The sequence below is a fragment of the Oncorhynchus keta genome, chromosome 11 (genome assembly GCF_023373465.1).
Source record: "Oncorhynchus keta strain PuntledgeMale-10-30-2019 chromosome 11, Oket_V2, whole genome shotgun sequence".
Taxonomy (NCBI): domain Eukaryota; kingdom Metazoa; phylum Chordata; class Actinopteri; order Salmoniformes; family Salmonidae; genus Oncorhynchus; species Oncorhynchus keta.
The window spans coordinates 13036696-13058075 of NC_068431.1; the positions used below are offsets into that span (position 1 = coordinate 13036696).

The following is a 21380-nucleotide window of genomic DNA, read 5'->3' on the forward strand; positions in this document are numbered from 1 at the left end:
AATGAAACCAAGTCTATGTACAGGCTAGCAATGAATGAAACCAAGTCTATGTACAGGCTAGCAATGAATGAAACCAAGTCTCTGTACAGGCTAGCAATGAATGAAACCAAGTCTATGTACAGGCTAGCATTGAACCAGTTGAACAAGGTTCCAGCAGTTATGTGAGAGCCAGAAGGTCTCCCCTGCTTCCCCCTGAGAGTTCTGCTCCCCCTCGCTCCACAACATCTTTTAGATAATCAGCACGGGGAGTTAAAGAAACACTTGTAATATGAGTCAGTTTTCTGCTGTAAAAAAGCCGCAACACTGTTAAAATCTGACCTTCAACCAATAAAACATAGTTGTTCCTTGATAAGCCCATTGATGATTTAGTCAGCTGTTTCATGGCCTTTCACTGCATGCCAGTACTGAGTGGATGAACTCTTGGTTTACCAAGCCACTGTATTTGCTTTCTGAGAGGAAATATTGCTTTTAACCTATTTTTTTAAGCTAAATAACTGGTTGTTGTCAAACCATCAAATTGCTTGTGAAGGTTTGATTAAAAGAAAACTCCTAAAAGGGTCGTTTGCGGGGGCATTTGGGCATTTTGGAGTACTTATTTTTCTAGATGTGTATTTATTGAAATGTATTTGGGTCCATTTTCCCATTCTAAATCAATGAATGTGCCATTATGATAACATTATGTCACGAGTAGGAGTAGTAACAGCAATGACAAATGTTTGGTTATTTAGGATTTTTTTAATCGGGGCAACAGATGCTCAAATCTAACGTCATTAACCCTTTTAAAATTATTTACTGAAGTGATATAATTTTGCTCACAATGTAATTTCCTTCATTTAAATTGACTAAAACTAAGTGACACTTTGGATCCAGACTCACCACATGATCAATGGAATCCTCAAATAAACCATTTTGTGAATGCACCCACAGATTGTTTTGAGGAGATGGGAAACTCCATTGGAATTGTAGTAACGTCCATTGTGTATATTGCCCATACGTCGTCAATGGGCCGTACAGTTCATTGTGGGACAAGGAGTGAATGCGAGTCAATTGTGCGCAAGCTCAAAAATCCAACATCAGCATGAATTTCATGAACAAGGATTACAACATTACAAATATTTTCTGAGATGTGAGATTATGAACTTGTTTTCTGTAATATTGTATAGCTTTGGAATCGTGACATTACATACACTTGAGGAAAATAGGCATGTTTCTCGACTCGTACCCTGACTTTGAGAAGGGATTGCGTGATGATTAGCTTAGCAACTGCGTGACACAGCATGACAACGTGAATGTGATTGGCCAACAGTCTGCTTGGTGGGGGGGGGGTATTCGTTTCTCCATTCATTGCCCAATGAGATTATCTATCTCCTCCTTTCTCTAATATCTCTGATGCACTATTTTGTGCGCCATGTTGTTGCGCCAATGCGCCATGTTGTGAATTTCTTTGGTTGTTTCATGGGTGATTGTCCTTAGTGTCTTGATGTCCTTGTTCTGTGTGTATGTGCACCAGTATTAGGCTGTTTCGGTTTTCGTTACGTTTATTGTTTTGTAGTGTTTGTATTGATTCGTGTTTACGTTTGTTCATTAAACATGGATCAAATCTACACGCTGCATTTTGGTCCGACTCTCCTTCACACCTAGAAAACCGTTACACCTGTTCAGGGGCAGAACGACAGATTTGTACCTTGTCAGCTCGGGGGTTTGAACTTGCAACCTTCCGGTTACTAGTCCAACGCTCTAACCACTAGGCTACCCTGCTGCCCCAATGCGCCATATTATGAATGTGCCATGTTGTGAATGTGCCATGTTGTGAATGCGCCATGTTGTGAATGCGCCATGTTGTCGTTAAAACTACGATCCATTATGACCCATTATCAGAAACCTGTTCAGGATAGCTGCTAGCCTCAGCGGAGAAACATACTGACAACACAATGTCTCTCTCTCCATCTCTTGTCCTACATTTGATATTTTGGGGAATTAAGTGTGTTCCAAAAGGCCATCAGATTGTGGCTCAAAATCAATTTCTTATTCAATCTGCTGTGTCCACTTCCTGTTCTGAGAGGGAGAGGGGGGTTAAGGGGGGAGAGAGAGTGGGAGAAAGAGAGAGAGAAAGGGATAGAGAGAGAGCAAGGGAGGGAGGGAGGGACAGAGAGAGAGAGGGGGAGAGGGAGAAAAAGAGGGAGGAAGTGAGAGAGAGAGAGAGAGAGAGAGAGAGAGAGAGAGAGAGAGAGAGAGAGAGGAGGGGGGAGAGAAAGAGAGAGACAGAGAGAGAGAAGTGGAGGGAGAACAGGAGAGGGAGGAAGAGAGACAGAGAGAGAGAGGAAGGAGAGAGAGGGAGAAAGAGATAGAGAGACAGAGAGAGAGAGAGTGATAGAGAGAAAGAGCGAGAGAGAGAAGGATGGAGAGAGAGAGAGGATCACACTGCAAATGGACCCATTCTCCTCAGTGCCAACACCTCCAAACATGACCTTAAGGGAAAGAAAATACATGAGAACAGAGCTCTGAAGATGAGACATAATCAGTGGGAGAGCAAGCGCGAAAGAAGGAGTATGAGAGAGACAGAATTGAGTAAAGCCAATCTTTTGTGGTTTTGGAGAGACATCTCACTTCTCCCAGTGAGTTAAATTACTTTTGTCAACCTTCAAGAGATTTCACAAGGTAAGATCATTTTCCATCAGAGATGTCTTCTATCAACACTCGGGGAGTATTATGTCAATGCAGAGAAAGAGTCGGAGAGGAGGGGGAGGAAAGAAACAGAGAGGAGGGTGAAGAAAGAGACAGATAGGGTGAAGAAATAGAGAGAGAGGGGGGTGAAGAAATAGACAGAGAGGGGGGTGAAGAAAGAGAGTGTGGGAAGAAATAGAGAGGAGGGTGAAGAAAGAGACAGATAGGAGGGTGAAGAAATAGACAGAGAGGGGGGTGAAGAAATAGACAGAGAGGAGGGTGAAGAAAGAGAAAGAGAGGAGGGTGAAGAAAGAGACAGAAAGGAGGGTGAAGAAAGAGACAGAGAAGAGGGTGAAGAAAGAAATAGAGAGGAGGGTGAAGAAAGAGACAGAGGAGGGTGAAAAAAGAGACAGAGGAGGGTGAAGAAAGAGACAGAGGAGGGTGAAGAAATAGACATAAAGGAGGGTGAAGAAAGAGAGGAGGGTAAAGAAAGAGACAAAGAGTACGGTGAAGAAAGAGAGTATGCGTGCGTGCAAACGCGTTTGCAGGCTTGCTTATGTATGTGTACTCACAGTGAGTTTGGGCGGCTCTGTAAGTTCTGCCTGGCAGTCAGGCCCCTGTCCTGGTCCCTGTCAGTGCTGGTCAGGCTGTTGCGTGGGGTCCAGCTGTGGCCGTGGCTGCCACTGCTGTTATGGTTGACCGCTGCTGAGGAGGAGGAGGGGTTGGCTGAAGGGTTGTTGTGGGGAGCCTTGGCCTGGGCTGGCTGCGGCTGCTGGAGCTCTGGAGTAGAGTTCACTACCACATTGTTCCTCTCCTCCACTACATAACAGCAGTAAGAAGATGTATATGTTACACTAACCACTTGAGTTGGTGAGGAGGATATTTAATATTGGTGATCAATGTGTCAGCCGCTGACTCAAATGCTCTCAATATATACATTTTTTTACATTTGAAAAAGGAGAAGAAAGTCATTTAAATGAAGAAGGATGAACATATCTCAGGCAATTTGAATGTCTCCTGTCCTGACTGACACTGAACATTAGGAAGGGTGTGTGGGATGAAGAGAGACTGTTGTGCCCACCTTTCTGGGAGTGTGTGGGTGTGTGGAAGAGGGTGAGGGGTCTCTCGCTGCAGGACGGGGCCTTGCTCTCCGTGCTCCTCCTCCGCGGCTGCAGGTTGAGCTGTAGGTTGGCCGGGCCACCTCCCGGAACTGGCATGTCATTGAATATCTGCACACACAGCACTGGCATAATCAACCTTCCCATACTGTACACTGACTAAAGGTACCCACCCATGGCTAAATAAACGTACTCACACAACTATACATTTGTTTGACAATGAAATTGTAGGGCCTGTGTGAGGAAATGGTATTACAACTTACAGATTCACTACATGGCCTAAAGTATGTGGACACCTGCTTGTCGAACATCTAATTCAAAAATCATGGGCTGCTATAACAGCCTCCACTCTTCTGGGAAGGCTTTTGATAGAGGAAATTATAGTTGAAATGATTAATTATGTATACATTATTGATTAGAACCATTTATTCTAATATTATTATGTTATGGTATGAAAAGTATTGGTTCTTGGTTCTTGGCTGTTACTGAAAATGTAAGCAGAACGAATTAATTGTCTGTGCCTCTTGGGAAGTTTAAGGGGGAGAGATGCTATAGCTTTTCAGACAGATAAGAAATGTTTAGGTGGTGTTCCATTAGTGGAGAAAAGTATATCTTTTAGACAGTTTGGAATGTAATTTTATGGGGGGAGTAGAGGGAGAGTCCAGACCTAAAAACAATGGCTCTTGTGAGAATCGGAGAGAGGGTGGGAAACTGATGATGTCATTTGCAGTTTATAACCTGTGGAAATATGTGTATGTGGTTAGTACTCTCTTGTAATAAACGCTGTTACCTTTGGCTTTTAAGACTGGTCTCAATCTACTTCATGCATAATTAATGAACTTACAACTCATTAATGAACTAGAAATTAGTGCGAATTGGTTTTGGCAATAAAACATACAGGAATTTAGAATTCCTCTATCACTTTCCACTAGATGTTGGAACATTGCTGTGGGGACTTGCTTCCATTCAGCCACAAGAGCATTAGTGATGTCGGCACTGATGTTGGGCGATTAGGCCCGGCTCGCAGTCGGCGGTCCAACTCATCCCAAAGATGTTCGATGGGGTTGAGGTCAAGGCTCTGTGCAGGCCAGGAAAGTTCTGTCATGACGTTGGCCTAGGGGTAGGTTTATAACAGTCATAAATACCTCTTCCCTCCTTTTTCCTCTCTCTACCCTGCTGATGTTACATTTGCAAACCCCTTGGTTAACATAGAGATTCAGAAGGTGAGAACATCAGAAGGTGAGGGGAAATGAACTATATTCTGGTAATCCGACCAATTGAACATATGCGGTGGTACTTAATGAATATGATGTCAGTTCGGTTGTCATCTGAGACATTCTCATCAATGATAAGATGACATAAACTCTACAGTGTAAAGTCTACACATCAGAGTTATCGGATTCACATGGAATTGTTGTTCAATTTAAATGTTTGAATATGAAATTATTTGTGATGGGATGAAATGTGATTTCAGCTTCTAAAATGTGAGAATTGGGTTTAAATAAGGTTAGGGCTCTGCTCAATCAGTGGCCCGCCCCTGTGAAGAGACATGGGTTATAAAACTTTTCAGACACACCCTTCTCGCTCCACTATATAAAGTCTTGACGAAAATGTAACCTCCTGTTCCGAGGATGTGAGGACGACGCTCCGATGTCAGAATGGTTCAGATAATAACTACAGAACAAAGCCAACATCAGCGTGAGCTTTGGTTGCGAATGGTATGAACTTTGAACTTTATGCACTACAGAAGTGATACCTCCTAGACGTTGAGTTAGCAACAGCAGCTGCAAACGAGGGTTAGGAAGGAACAGACAGTATGCCGTCTATCACACAACGATATTACTACAACGTATCCAATTGACCACCAGAGACATTCTTCAAAGGACAAAAGACTCGGTTTGGCAACATGGCCTTCCATCTACCACCAACCTACTGAAGCAACTCAGAGTAAATATTTATTACATTTTCCTTTTCCAAATGGGCGGTGATTTAGAATGCATAAGATACTGTATTTACGATAGCAAAGCTTTTTCCTTTGTTACTCAGTCTTCCCGCTCTTTCACTCAAACCCAGACCCTTTTCTTTTGTGTAACAAGCTGTCATTTTTGTTCCACCCGCTAGGGACGTTTTCCTTTATGACATAATTTGTAATCAAGTTATGATTAATTATGTGTATGTGTAATTCTGTGTGATTAGTTAGGTATTTAGTAAATAAATAATTAAACCCAATTTTGTATTGCTGATTCAACTTGTTAGCCAGGGTTCATGCAGATACCCAAGAATTTACTACTTTCAGATGAGACTGAATTAAGGTGAACATTAATATCGACTGCTATTGATGTAAAATATTACTAGGTCTTAAGAGTTTATTCAGAAGATAACAGCTCTATAAATATTATTTTGTGGTGCTCTCTAGTTAATTACATTTACATGATTAGCTCAATCAGGTAATATTAATTACGGAGAAATTATTTTATAGAATAGCATGTCATATCACTTAATCCGGCATAGCCAAAGGCACGACAGTTCTTTCACACGGACCTCGACAAATCATTTCTGTATGGACCTCACTTTGTGCAAGGGGGCATTGTCATACTGAAACAAGAAAGGGCCTTCCCAAAACTGTTGCCACATTGGAAGCACAGATTCATCTAGAATGTCATTGTATGCTGTAGTGCTAAGACTTCACTGGACGTAAGGGGCCTAGCCCGAACCATGAAAAACAGCCCCAGAGCATTATTCCTTCTCCTCCAACAAACTTTGCAGTTTGCACTATTCATTTGGGCAGGTACCATTCTCCTGGCTCATCCAAACCCAGATTCGTCCGTCAAACTGCCAGATGGTGAAGCGTGATTCATCACTCCAGAGAACACATTTCCACTGCTCCAGTGTCCAACGGCGGCGAGCTTTACACCATTCCAGTCAAAGCTTGGCATTGCACATGGTGATCTTAGGCTTGTGTGCAGCTGCTAGGCCATGGAAACCCATTTCATGAAGCTCCCGGCAAACAGTTGATGTGTTGATGTTTCTTCCAGAGGCAGTTTGGAACTCGGTAGTGAGTGTTGCATCCGAGGACAGACAATTTATGCGCGCAACGCGCGTCAGCACTCGGTGGTCCCGTTCTGTGAGCTTGTGTGGCCTACCACTTCATGGCTGAGCCGTTGTTGCTCCTAGACGCTTCCACTTCACAATAACATCACTTACAGTGGTCCCGGGGAAGCTGCTAGCAGGGCAGAAATTTGACTAACTGACTTGGAAAGGTGGCATCCTACACTATATATACAGAAGTATGTGGACACACCTTCAAATTAGTGGATTCGGCTATTTCAGCCACACCCGTTGCTGACAGGTATATTCAATAGAGCACACAGCCAATCTCCATAGACAAACATTGGCAGTAGAATGGCCTTACTGAAGAGCTCAGTGACTTTCAACGTGGCACCATCATAGGAAGTCCATGATTTTGGAATGATATGTTCGACGGGTCGATGTCCATATCCTTTTGGGGATGTAGTGTATGACGGTGCCACGTTGAAAGTCACTGAGCTCTTCAGTAACGGAGAGAGTGTCCACATACTTAATACCATGCCACTCTCATAATGCTTCAGTTATTCAGAAATGTTATCAGCATTATGACAAGGATGCTTATTTTCCCAACATTGTGTTCTCCATTCCTCTGACAACATTTCTCTCATTCCATTCAGATAATTAAATCAAAATCTGGGGCAGATGAATCTCAGAATCCATCGCTGCTCAAGTAAAAGTGGATCATTAGTTTTCACAGACACACTTTGTGATAAATACTCCTCCACCCTGGCTAACCAGATTACAGTTCTGGTCTCTCCCTCCCTCCCTCCAACAGGCCCATTATCCGCCAGGGGCCAATGTGGGGCTTGGAGACGAACCCTGTCATCCAGGTAAGAGAGATAAGATAAGGTGTTGGATTGTGTTGAACAGAACTTCTCTCTCAGAGACCCCTCACTGACTGACTCACCCTCTCGTGGTTCTCGATGAGGATCTCCACCACGATGTTCTGGAACTTGATGTCCATGATGGCTGCCACAGTCTCTTCCTGCGGCCTCAGCAGAGTTGGGCCGAACACCACCCCCAGGTTAGCCACAGTCATCAGGTTCTGCTGGTGGTGATTGGCCACACTGGGGAGGTCGTGAGGTAAGGGTGGGGGGGAGCGAGGAAAGATGTGTGAGACTTTACTTTTACATTTTAGTCTTTTAGCAGCCGCTCTTATCTAGAGAGACTTACATGAGCAGTTAGAGTGAAATGTCTTGCTCAAGGGTACATCGCCTGATTTTTCACCTAGTCAGCTCAGGGATTCGAACCAGCAACCATTCTGTTATTGGCCCAATACTCTTAACCGCTAGGCTACCTGCCGCACTTTAAAGATGTGTCCTGCTAGTGTGCTATAAAAGAATAGGGTTCCATTTGGTTTGCAGTATAAATCATTGATTAATTGTGACACATCTCACTAATGCCAGTTGGCTGGCATTCATATTGAGGGCACACATTCTTCCCAATCAAAGTAAAATTGCAAATGGGAGTTTTGCACTGCTGATATCAGCTAAACTCCATTAAAAAAATGAATTTTCTCTTTGGCCCTGTCCAGAGTTAGTGTTGCATGGTGTTGCTACTTCCTGAGTGACACTGCTGGGTCGTTCCACGAAATGACTGCCTTTTGTGTCCCTTTCATATTTTAAATAGAAATTGTGCACCAATATTGAATTTTAAAAGGCTGTTATATTAAATGAAGCGCCCTTTAATATAGGCCACATGGAAAATGCAATAAATCAGATGTTTTAGGAATATGAATAAAGGCTTGTTAAAGTGCCCTCCGTCACCCTGTGTCACTTCCAGGAAGATACAAACCCCCTTAATTCAGCCTTAGTTATTTTTGTTGCTTCGACAGTCATTTCTGAAGATCATTATTTATTTCATGTGGCTAGTGATTAATTTCCGTCTGTCCCTCATTTTAAGGTCAAACCTGTTACGTGAACTGAACTCTTGTTTTAATATGGTGGAACTTTAAACATCTAATAGTCAAATCATAGAGTTTGTCATTTTCAGGTGTTTTGTGGTGGGAAACTGAGCAGGTAGAACGTAACACGTCAACCCTGTTACTCGTAGACAGACAGGCTTGAAAATGTTTGAACAATTAAAAAAATGTTGTGAAGTTTGCATTCAATTGCCACTCCCTGTTGCACACAACAAGCTTCCATTCCCCCTGTCACATGGGAATTTATGGGTGATTTAAGAAGAAATCGTCAACCATGTTACTTTATAAAGACCCAATGCAGCAGTTTTTATATCAATATCATGGAGTTTCTGTGTAACAATTAAGTACCTTATTGTAATAGATTTACATTCAAATGGGCATAAATAGTTTTAAAGCAAAAAACTATTTCTCAAGCAAGAATTTTGCTATTAGTGTCTGGGAGTTGTCTGAGTGGGGAAGGAAAAACTGGCAGGTCTGGTACTCTCTTCGTTATTGGTCTATTAACCCATTTACCGTATGGTGATGTCACCATAGAAAAACCGAAACTCCCGCCCACGCAACCCTGCTGATCGGAAAATGCTGTGTAGACTATATTTTCAACCAGCTATGAGGAAATAACACGGATCACATTTTATTCTCTCACTTTTACAGTGTTACTTTCATCAGCTGCTATAGAGTATGATATAAAAACACTGTCATTATCCAACATCTGCCCAGTCCTATAAAACACTGTCATTATCCAACATCTGCCCAGTCCTATAAAACACTGTCATTATCCAACATCTGCCCAGTCCTATAAAACACTGTCATTATCCAACATCTGCCCAGTCCTATAAAAACACTGTCATTATCCAACATCTGCCCATTCCTATAAAAACACTGTCATTATCCAACATCTGCCCATTCCTATAAAAACACTGTCATTATCCAACATCTGCCCATTCCTATAAAAACACTGTCATTATCCAACATCTGCCCAGTCCTATAAAACACTGTCATTATCCAACATCTGCCCATTCCTATAAAACACTGTGATTATCCAACATCTACCCATTCCTATAAAAACACTGTCATTATCCAACATCTGCCCATTCCTATAAAAACACTGTCATTATCCAACATCTGCCCATTCATATAAAAACACTGTCATTATCCAACATCTGCCCAGTCCTATAAAACACTGTGATTATCCAACATCTGCCCAGTCCTATAAAACACTGTCATTATCCAACATCTGCCCATTCCTATAAAAACACTGTCATTATCCAACATCTGCCCATTCCTATAAAACACTGTCATTATCCAACATCTGCCCATTCCTATAAAAACACTGTCATTATCCAACATCTGCCCATTCATATAAAAACACTGTCATTATCCAACATCTGCCCATTCCTATAAAAACACTGTCATTATCCAACATCTGCCCATTCCTATAAAAACACTGTCATTATCCAACATCTGCCCATTCATATAAAAACACTGTCATTATCCAACATCTACCCATTCCTATAAAAACACTGTCATTATCCAACATCTGCCCATTCCTATAAAAACACTGTCATTATCCAACATCTGCCCATTCCTATAAAAACACTGTCATTATCCAACATCTGCCCATTCATATAAAAACACTGTCATTATCCAACATCTGCCCAGTCCTATAAAACACTGTCATTATCCAACATCTGCCCATTCCTATAAAAACACTGTCATTATCCAACATCTACCCATTCATATAAAACACTGTGATTATCCAACATCTGCCCATTCATATAAAAACACTGTCATTATCCAACATCTGCCCATTCATATAAAAACACTGTCATTATCCAACATCTGCCCATTCATATAAAAACACTGTCATTATCCAACATCTGCCCATTCATATAAAAACACTGTCATTATCCAACATCTGCCCATTCATATAAAAACACTGTCATTATCCAACATCTGCCCAGTCCTATAAAACACTGTCATTATCCAACATCTGCCCATTCCTATAAAAACACTGTCATTATCCAACATCTACCCATTCATATAAAACACTGTGATTATCCAACATCTGCCCATTCATATAAAAACACTGTCATTATCCAACATCTGCCCATTCATATAAAACACTGTCATTATCCAACATCTACCCATTCATATAAAAACACTGTCATTATCCAACATCTACCCATTCATATAAACCACTGTCATTATCCAACATCTGCCCATTCATATAAAAACACTGTCATTATCCAACATCTACCCATTCATATAAAACACTGTGATTATCCAACATCTGCCCATTCATATAAAACACTGTCATTATCCAACATCTACCCATTCATATAAAACACTGTGATTATCCAACATCTACCCATTCATATAAAACACTGTCATTATCCAACATCTGCCCATTCCTATAAAAACACTGTCATTATCCAACATCTACCCATTCATATAAAAACACTGTCATTATCCAACATCTGCCCATTCCTATAAAAACACTGTCATTATCCAACATCTGCCCATTCATATAAAACACTGTCATTATCCAACATCTGCCCATTCCTATAAAAACACTGTCATTATCCAACATCTACCCATTCATATAAAACACTGTCATTATCCAACATCTGCCCATTCCTATAAAAACACTGTCATTATCCAACATCTACCCATTCATATAAAACACTGTGATTATCCAACATCTGCCCATTCATATAAAAACACTGTCATTATCCAACATCTACCCATTCCTATAAAACACTGTGATTATCCAACATCTGCCCATTCATATAAAAACACTGTCATTATCCAACATCTGCCCATTCCTATAAAACACTGTCATTATCCAACATCTGCCCATTCCTATAAAAACACTGTCATTATCCAACATCTACCCATTCATATAAAACACTGTGATTATCCAACATCTGCCCATTCATATAAAAACACTGTCATTATCCAACATCTGCCCATTCATATAAAAACACTGTCATTATCCAACATCTGCCCATTCATATAAAAACACTGTCATTATCCAACATCTGCCCATTCATATAAAAACACTGTCATTATCCAACATCTGCCCATTCATATAAAAACACTGTCATTATCCAACATCTGCCCAGTCCTATAAAACACTGTCATTATCCAACATCTGCCCATTCCTATAAAAACACTGTCATTATCCAACATCTACCCATTCATATAAAACACTGTGATTATCCAACATCTGCCCATTCATATAAAAACACTGTCATTATCCAACATCTGCCCATTCATATAAAACACTGTCATTATCCAACATCTGCCCATTCCTATAAAAACACTGTCATTATCCAACATCTACCCATTCATATAAAACCACTGTCATTATCCAACATCTGCCCATTCATATAAAAACACTGTCATTATCCAACATCTACCCATTCATATAAAAACACTGTGATTATCCAACATCTGCCCATTCATATAAAACACTGTCATTATCCAACATCTGCCCATTCATATAAAAACACTGTCATTATCCAACATCTACCCATTCCTATAAAAACACTGTCATTATCCAACATCTGCCCATTCCTATAAAAACACTGTCATTATCCAACATCTGCCCATTCCTATAAAAACACTGTCATTATCCAACATCTTCCCATTCATATAAAAACACTGTCATTATCCAACATCTACCCATTCCTATAAAAACACTGTCATTATCCAACATCTGCCCATTCCTATAAAAACACTGTCATTATCCAACATCTACCCATTCATATAAAACACTGTGATTATCCAACATCTGCCCATTCATATAAAAACACTGTCATTATCCAACATCTGCCCATTCATATAAAAACACTGTCATTATCCAACATCTGCCCATTCATATAAAAACACTGTCATTATCCAACATCTGCCCATTCATATAAAAACACTGTCATTATCCAACATCTGCCCATTCCTATAAAAACACTGTCATTATCCAACATCTGCCCATTCCTATAAAACACTGTCATTATCCAACATCTACCCATTCCTATAAAAACACTGTCATTATCCAACATCTACCCATTCATATAAAACACTGTCATTATCCAACATCTGCCCATTCTATAAAAACACTGTCATTATCCAACATCTACCCATTCATATAAAACACTGTCATTATCCAACATCTACCCATTCCTATAAAAACACTGTCATTATCCAACATCTACCCATTCATATAAACACTGTCATTATCCAACATCTGCCCATTCATATAAAAACACTGTCATTATCCAACATCTACCCATTCATATAAAACACTGTGATTATCCAACATCTGCCCATTCATATAAAAACACTGTCATTATCCAACATCTACCCATTCATATAAAACACTGTGATTATCCAACATCTGCCCATTCATATAAACCACTGTGATTATCCAACATCTGCCCATTCATATAAAAACACTGTCATTATCCAACATCTGCCCATTCATATAAACCACTGTCATTATCCAACATCTGCCCATTCCTATAAAAACACTGTCATTATCCAACATCTGCCCATTCCTATAAAAACACTGTCATTATCCAACATCTGCCCATTCCTATAAAAACACTGTCATTATCCAACATCTACCCATTCATATAAAACACTGTCATTATCCAACATCTGCCCATTCCTATAAAAACACTGTCATTATCCAACATCTACCCATTCATATAAAACACTGTGATTATCCAACATCTGCCCATTCCTATAAAAACACTGTCATTATCCAACATCTACCCATTCCTATAAAACACTGTCATTATCCAACATCTGCCCATTCATATAAAAACACTGTCATTATCCAACATCTGCCCATTCCTATAAAACACTGTCATTATCCAACATCTGCCCATTCCTATAAAAACACTGTCATTATCCAACATCTGCCCATTCATATAAAACACTGTCATTATCCAACATCTGCCCATTCATATAAAAACACTGTCATTATCCAACATCTGCCCATTCATATAAAAACACTGTCATTATCCAACATCTGCCCATTCCTATAAAAACACTGTCATTATCCAACATCTGCCCATTCATATAAAAACACTGTCATTATCCAACATCTGCCCATTCATATAAAAACACTGTCATTATCCAACATCTGCCCATTCCTATAAAACACTGTCATTATCCAACATCTGCCCATTCCTATAAAAACACTGTCATTATCCAACATCTGCCCATTCATATAAAACACTGTGATTATCCAACATCTGCCCATTCCTATAAAAACACTGTCATTATCCAACATCTGCCCATTCATATAAAACACTGTCATTATCCAACATCTGCCCATTCATATAAAAACACTGTCATTATCCAACATCTACCCATTCCTATAAAAACACTGTCATTATCCAACATCTGCCCATTCATATAAAAACACTGTCATTATCCAACATCTACCCATTCATATAAAACACTGTGATTATCCAACATCTGCCCATTCATATAAAACACTGTCATTATCCAACATCTACCCATTCATATAAAACACTGTGATTATCCAACATCTACCCATTCATATAAAACACTGTCATTATCCAACATCTGCCCATTCCTATAAAAACACTGTCATTATCCAACATCTACCCATTCATATAAAAACACTGTCATTATCCAACATCTGCCCATTCCTATAAAACACTGTCATTATCCAACATCTGCCCATTCATATAAAAACACTGTCATTATCCAACATCTGCCCATTCCTATAAAAACACTGTCATTATCCAACATCTACCCATTCATATAAAACACTGTCATTATCCAACATCTGCCCATTCCTATAAAAACACTGTCATTATCCAACATCTACCCATTCATATAAAACACTGTGATTATCCAACATCTGCCCATTCATATAAAAACACTGTCATTATCCAACATCTACCCATTCATATAAAACACTGTGATTATCCAACATCTGCCCATTCATATAAAAACACTGTCATTATCCAACATCTACCCATTCATATAAAACACTGTGATTATCCAACATCTGCCCATTCATATAAACCACTGTGATTATCCAACATCTGCCCATTCATATAAAAACACTGTCATTATCCAACATCTGCCCATTCATATAAACCACTGTCATTATCCAGCATCTGCCCATTCATATAAAACACTGTGATTATCCAACATCTGCCCATTCCTATAAAAACACTGTGATTATCCAACATCTGCCCATTCCTATAAAAGCACTGTCATTATCCAACATCTGCCCATTCCTATAAAAACACTGTCATTATCCAACATCTGCCCATTCATATAAAACACTGTCATTATCCAACATCTGCCCATTCCTATAAAAACACTGTGATTATCCAACATCTACCCATTCATATAAAACACTGTCATTATCCAACATCTGCCCATTCCTATAAAACACTGTCATTATCCAACATCTGCCCATTCCTATAAAAACACTGTCATTATCCAACATCTGCCCATTCCTATAAAAACACTGTCATTATCCAACATCTGCCCATTCCTATAAAAACACTGTCATTATCCAACATCTACCCATTCCTATAAAAACACTGTGATTATCCAACATCTACCCATTCATATAAAACACTGTCATTATGCAACATCTACCCATTCCTATAAAAACACTGTGATTATCCAACATCTGCCCATTCATATAAAACACTGTCATTATCCAACATCTGCCCATTCATATAAAACACTGTCATTATCCAACATCTGCCCATTCATATAAAACACTGTCATTATCCAACATCTGCCCATTCCTATAAAAACACTGTGATTATCCAACATCTGCCCATTCCTATAAAACACTGTCATTATCCAACATCTGCCCATTCATATAAAACACTGTCATTATCCAACATCTGCCCATTCCTATAAAACACTGTCATTATCCAACATCTGCCCATTCATATAAAACACTGTCATTATCCAACATCTACCCATTCATATAAAAACACTGTCATTATCCAACATCTGCCCATTCCTATAAAACACTGTCATTATCCAACATCTACCCATTCCTATAAAAACACTGTGATTATCCAACATCTGCCCATTCATATAAAACACTGTCATTATCCAACATCTGCCCATTCATATAAAACACTGTCATTATCCAACATCTGCCCAGTCCTATAAAACACTGTCATTATCCAACATCTGCCCATTCATATAAAACACTGTCATTATCCAACATCTGCCCATTCATATAAAACACTGTCATTATCCAACATCTACCCATTCCTATAAAAACACTGTCATTATCCAACATCTGCCCATTCATATAAAACACTGTCATTATCCAACATCTACCCACTGTCATTATCCAACATCTGCCCATTCCTATAAAAACACTGTCATTATCCAACATCTGCCCATTCCTATAAAAACACTGTCATTATCCAACATCTGCCCAGTCATATAAAACACTGTGATTATCCAACATCTGCCCATTCATATAAAACACTGTCATTATCCAACATCTGCCCATTCCTATAAAAACACTGTCATTATCCAACATCTGCCCATTCCTATAAAACACTGTCATTATCCAACATCTGCCCATTCATATAAAACACTGTCATTATCCAACATCTGCCCATTCCTATAAAACACTGTCATTATCCAACATCTGCCCATTCATATAAAACACTGTGATTATCCAACATCTACCCATTCCTATAAAAACACTATCAAAAAATAAATAAATGTACATAGATATAGTGTATGTTAGTTAAATCTAAACCATGACGACCGGTTTAGGATTACCCATAATCCTCTCTCAGCATGTTGGACAACTGATAGTAACCTATCGTCACTCTGACATGGTATTGAGAAAGACAGATGGCAAACCGCCTCCGTTGGACAACAATAAATAGGCTAAGAGTTTTAACTCTGCTGCCTTTCTCTGATAGTAACCTATCGTCACTCTGACATGGTATTGAGAAAGACAGATGGTAAACCGCCTCCGTTGGACAACAATAAATAGGCTAAGAGTTTTAACTCTGCTGCCTGCCTCTGATAGTAACCTATCGTCACTCTGACATGGTATTGAGAAAGACAGATGGCAAACCGCCTCCGTTGGACAACAATAAATAGGCTAAGAGTTTTAACTCTGCTGCCTTTCTCTGATAGTAACCTATCGTCACTCTGACATGGTATTGAGAAAGACAGATGGTAAACCGCCTCCGTTGGACAACAATAAATAGGCTAAGAGTTTTAACTCTGCTGCCTGCCTCTGATAGTAACCTATCGTCACTCTGACATGGTATTGAGAAAGAGAGATGGCAAACTGCCTCCGTTGGACAACAATACCCAGAAGAAGAGGATGAGTCCGGCGACCAAACTAATGACGTGTGTTGTTTTTCCGTGGTGGTGTAGAGGAGGAACACAGGGGAAAGCTAGGAGCCATTACTGGTGTCAACACTACAGTCCTGAGTTCATTACCAAGCCACACCTGGGTGGGTGTGGTAGTGGCTTTCGGCATGCGTGCATCCAAAATGGACACCCTATTCCCTAAATAGTGCACTATATAAGGAATAGGGTGCATTTGGGAGTCAGTTGTGGTCATGGCCGTCAGCGCGGTACAGTCAGGAGGATTTGTAACACAGTACATGGGAGACCCCAGGGGAGTGGGCCTAAAGCAAACCTACTTTGCCAAGTGTTTCGTAAGCAGGTCCAACATCTGCCGGTTCTTCTCTGGGAGCCAGTGGACGATGCTATGGATCTCTGTGATCCTCGCCTCCTGATTGTCACGTTCTAGAGAGAGAAGAGAGGAGAGAGAAGAGGAGAGAAGAGAGAAGATAGAGAAGAGAAGAGAACGAAGAGAGAGAGAGAGAGAAGAGAGAGAGAGAGAGAGAGAGAGAGAGAGAGAGAGAGAGAGAGAGAGAGAGAGAGAGAGAGAGAGAGAGAGATGGTAAGGTGAGGTAAGGACGCTGTCTAAATAACAGTGACAACGTCGTGTAGAACACTCAGATGTGTTTCTAGACATCCTACTACCCAAAACATCCGTTTCCTCAGATTCCTAATAAGGATTTCCAGCTATTGCCATTATCACAACAACAGTGTTGCATTTACCAGAAGACTGGTGAAAATAATACAGTAATACTTGCCCTTGGTTCAATCTCCTTTCAACCCACATGAAGAAATACTACAGTTGACAATAGAATACTACTGTACTTACTATAGAAAAGAGCAGAAGCTTTGAACTCTCTGTTCAGACCTACCTACCTACAGGCTATAGAATAGAGCAGAAGCTCTGAACTCTCTGTTCAGACCTACCTACCTACAGGTTATAGAAAAGAGCAGAAGCTCTGAACTCTCTGTTCAGACCTACCTACCTACAGGTTATAGAAAAGAGCAGAAGCTCTGAACTCTCTGTTCAGACCTACCTAGCTACAGGTTATAGAAAAGAGCAGAAGCTCTGAACTCTCTGTTCAGACCTACCTAGCTACAGGTTATAGAAAAGAGCAGAAGCTCTGAACTCTCTGTTCAGACCTACCTACCTAGAGGTTACAGAAAACCTTTTAACAACCTGCTCTTTTAGTATTTCTCCAGTAGGTTTCCTCAAGGAGAAAGCCTCCAGTTCTATGCCAAAGACAATAAAACAAAAACACTAGAGATAGGTTGGCTGACAAAGTCACAAAAACGATGTGCGCGCTTCCATGCAGCAGAATCAGCCTGGTGTTGTGGTTCTGGATGGCCTGACTACTAGCATGAACGATAACATACTGTCATGTGGGGAATCGTAAGGGGCTCGTTACAGTTAGTTTCATCTTTTTGTTACCATGTCTTGATTTGAGCTGTTTTGACGGATTTTATGTCAATGCTAATACGGCTCAAATTCGCTAGCTAGCTAACCAACAAATGTAACAATGTATTTGAGAGACAACAAGTGGTCATTGTGCAAATGTATTTATGTTTTCAATAAACAATGGAGAAAAAATATAGCTTACATGTTGTCAACAATCTAAGCCAACCTCATCTGTTTTTCCCCATGGTTAGGGCATGTTGTTTTTGTTCCTAATGAACCAACTAGTGTATAGTAAATACTACAGTATACTACAGTAAATACTGCAAAAACACTACAGTGAATACTATAGTATTTATACCATAGTATACTATAGTATTTTTTCATGTGGGAACTGCTCACACATTCTATATACTATACTTAAGCAATAAGGCCCAAGGAGGTGTGGTATATGGCATATAGCCGTGGTATATTGGCCATATACCACAAACACCCAAAGTGCTTTATTGCTATTATAAACTGGCTACCAATGTAATTAGAGCAGTAAAAATGCATGTTTTGTCATACCCGGGACGGTCTGATATACCACGGCTGTCAGCCAATCAGCATACAGGGCTCGAACCACCCAGTTTATAATGCTGTTTTTATAGTTTACCACAAGAGCTTATCATACTATATGTTATGAAAGCATTGATTCCCTGGAGAGGCAAATATACTATGGTTACAACCTGCATGTAGATTCTGAATACAGCTGGCAGTTATCCCTACTTTCCATCATTATACTCCGTTACCTTGAGAGAGGTTTGCCTCAGAGCACCTTTACTACTGAACTCTACAGAAGTCCTATTCTCACGATACCAGTCAACACTGTACAACAGCTGGAGATGAGGCTACCTGTCTCCTTCTCCTTCTGTCTTCAGGCCAGGCGCAGGGATGCCCAATTTGGTTCCAATACAGTTGGTTACCTTTCAAATACTTTGAGTGTCATTTTCCCTCCTGGAGTACCATATGGTTCTATTAGATTGGGTCCATTGTACCGCCCAGACAACCTCAATCAAGACTAGATGATTTTCGAAGTACATATATATTTTAAAGAAGACAAATGCTATTTGAATCCAGGTCATCAGGTCTGTGTACTGTGCTGTCTCAGAGCAGGTTTGTGTACTGTGCTGTCTCAGAGCAGGTCTGTGCGTCTACAGGTCTGTGTATTGTGCTGTCTCAGGGCAGGTCTGTGCGTCTACAGGTCTGTGTACTGTGCTGTCTCAGGGCAGGTCTGTGCGTCTACAGGTCTGTGTACTGTCCTGTCTCAGGGCAGGTCTGTGCGTCTACAGGTCTGTGTACTGTCCTGTCTCAGGGCAGGTCTGTGCGTCTACAGGTCTGTGTACTGTCCTGTCTCAGGGCAGGTCTGTGCGTCTACAGGTCTGTGTACTGTGCTGTCTCAGGGCAGGTCTGTGCGTCTACAGGTCTGTGTACTGTCCTGTCTCAGGGCAGGTCTGTGCGTCTACAGGTCTGTGTACTGTCCTGTCTCAGGGCAGGTCTGTGCGTCTACAGGTCTGTGTACTGTCCTGTCTCAGGGCAGGTTTGTGTCTGTGCTGTCTCAGAGCAGGTCTGTGTACAGGTCTGTGTACTGTCCTCAGGGCAGGTCTGTGCGTCTACAGGTCTGTGTACTGTCCTGTTTCAGGGCAGGTCTGTGCTGTCTACAGGTCTGGTCTGTCCTGTCTCAGGGCAGGTCTGTGCGTCTAGGGCAGGTCTGTGTACTGTCCTGTTTCAGGGCAGGTCTGTGCGTCTACAGGTCTGTGTACTGTCCTGTCTCAGGGCAGGTCTGTGCGTCTACAGGTCTGTGTACTGTCCTGTCTCAGGGCAGGTCTGTGCGTCTACAGGTCTGTGTACTGTCCTGTCTCAGGGCAGGTCTGTGCGTCTACAGGTCTGTGTACTGTGCTGTCTCAGGGCAGGTCTGTGCGTCTACAGGTCTGTGTACTGTCCTGTCTCAGGGCAGGTCTGTGCGTCTACAGGTCTGTGTACTGTATAGGTCAACAGGTTTTCCATGTGTATCAGATGGCAGAACACAGAATTTTAGGCCTCAGGGACTGACAACACAACCTTGCACTTGCTAAACTCCTGAATTTCACTCTCTGTACCAGAACACATGACAATATAGCAACTCCTCATTGTTCTCATTGTTCAATTGGAAGTTGTACCAGTTTCAAATTTACCAACGTCTGTAGTGATGCATGCATACGGAATTCAGAATGACTATATAATGTTGAGACTCCTTTTAGCCATGCCTGCCACTATGCTATCGGCCATGGCTCTGAATCTCCTGGGCTCTGATTTAGCATGGCCCAGTCAGCCAGGTCCCAGTTAGCCAGGTCACAGTCAGCCAGGTCCCAGTCAGCCAGGTTCCAGTTAGCCAGGTCCCAAACAGTCAGGTCCCAGTTAGCCAGGTCCCAGTTAGCCAGGTCCCAGTCAGCCAGGTCCCAGTCAGCCAAGTCCCAGTTAGCCAGGTCCCAGTTAGCCAGGTCCCAGTCAGCCAGGTCCCAGTCAGCCAGGTCCCAGTCAGCCAAGTCCCAGTTAGCCAGGTCCCAGTTAGCCAGGTCCCAGTCCGCCAGGGCCCAAACAGTCAGGTCCCAAACAGTCTGCCAAGTCCCAGCCAGCCAGCTAGGTCCCAGCCAGCCAGGTCCCAAACAGTCAGCCAAGTCCCAGCCAGCCAGCTAGGTCCCAGCCAGCCAGGTCCCAGTCAGCTAGGTCCCAAACAGTCAGCCAAGTCCCAGATAGCCAGCCAAGTCCCAGC

General features: G+C 41.2%; 1 protein-coding gene and 1 non-coding gene across 4 annotated transcripts in view; one reads left to right on the plus strand and one right to left on the minus strand.

Moving 5' to 3' along the window:
- LOC118372876 (rho GTPase-activating protein 26-like) overlaps window positions 1-21380 on the minus strand; it is a 173404-nt gene that overhangs the window by 20672 nt on the left and 131352 nt on the right. For all 3 annotated transcript variants that reach the window (XM_052529465.1, XM_052529466.1, XM_052529464.1), the window contains 4 exons: window positions 17493-17598; window positions 7777-7936; window positions 3746-3893; window positions 3237-3483 (listed from right to left, as the gene is read on the minus strand). In XM_052529465.1, the coding sequence (XP_052385425.1) occupies window positions 3237-3483; window positions 3746-3893; window positions 7777-7936; window positions 17493-17598 (661 nt within the window). The remainder of the gene's footprint in view (window positions 1-3236; window positions 3484-3745; window positions 3894-7776; window positions 7937-17492; window positions 17599-21380) is intronic.
- On the plus strand, window positions 18368-18422 carry LOC118372879 (U7 small nuclear RNA). The gene has a single exon (XR_004823304.1). It is a non-coding gene; the product is annotated as a U7 small nuclear RNA (small nuclear RNA).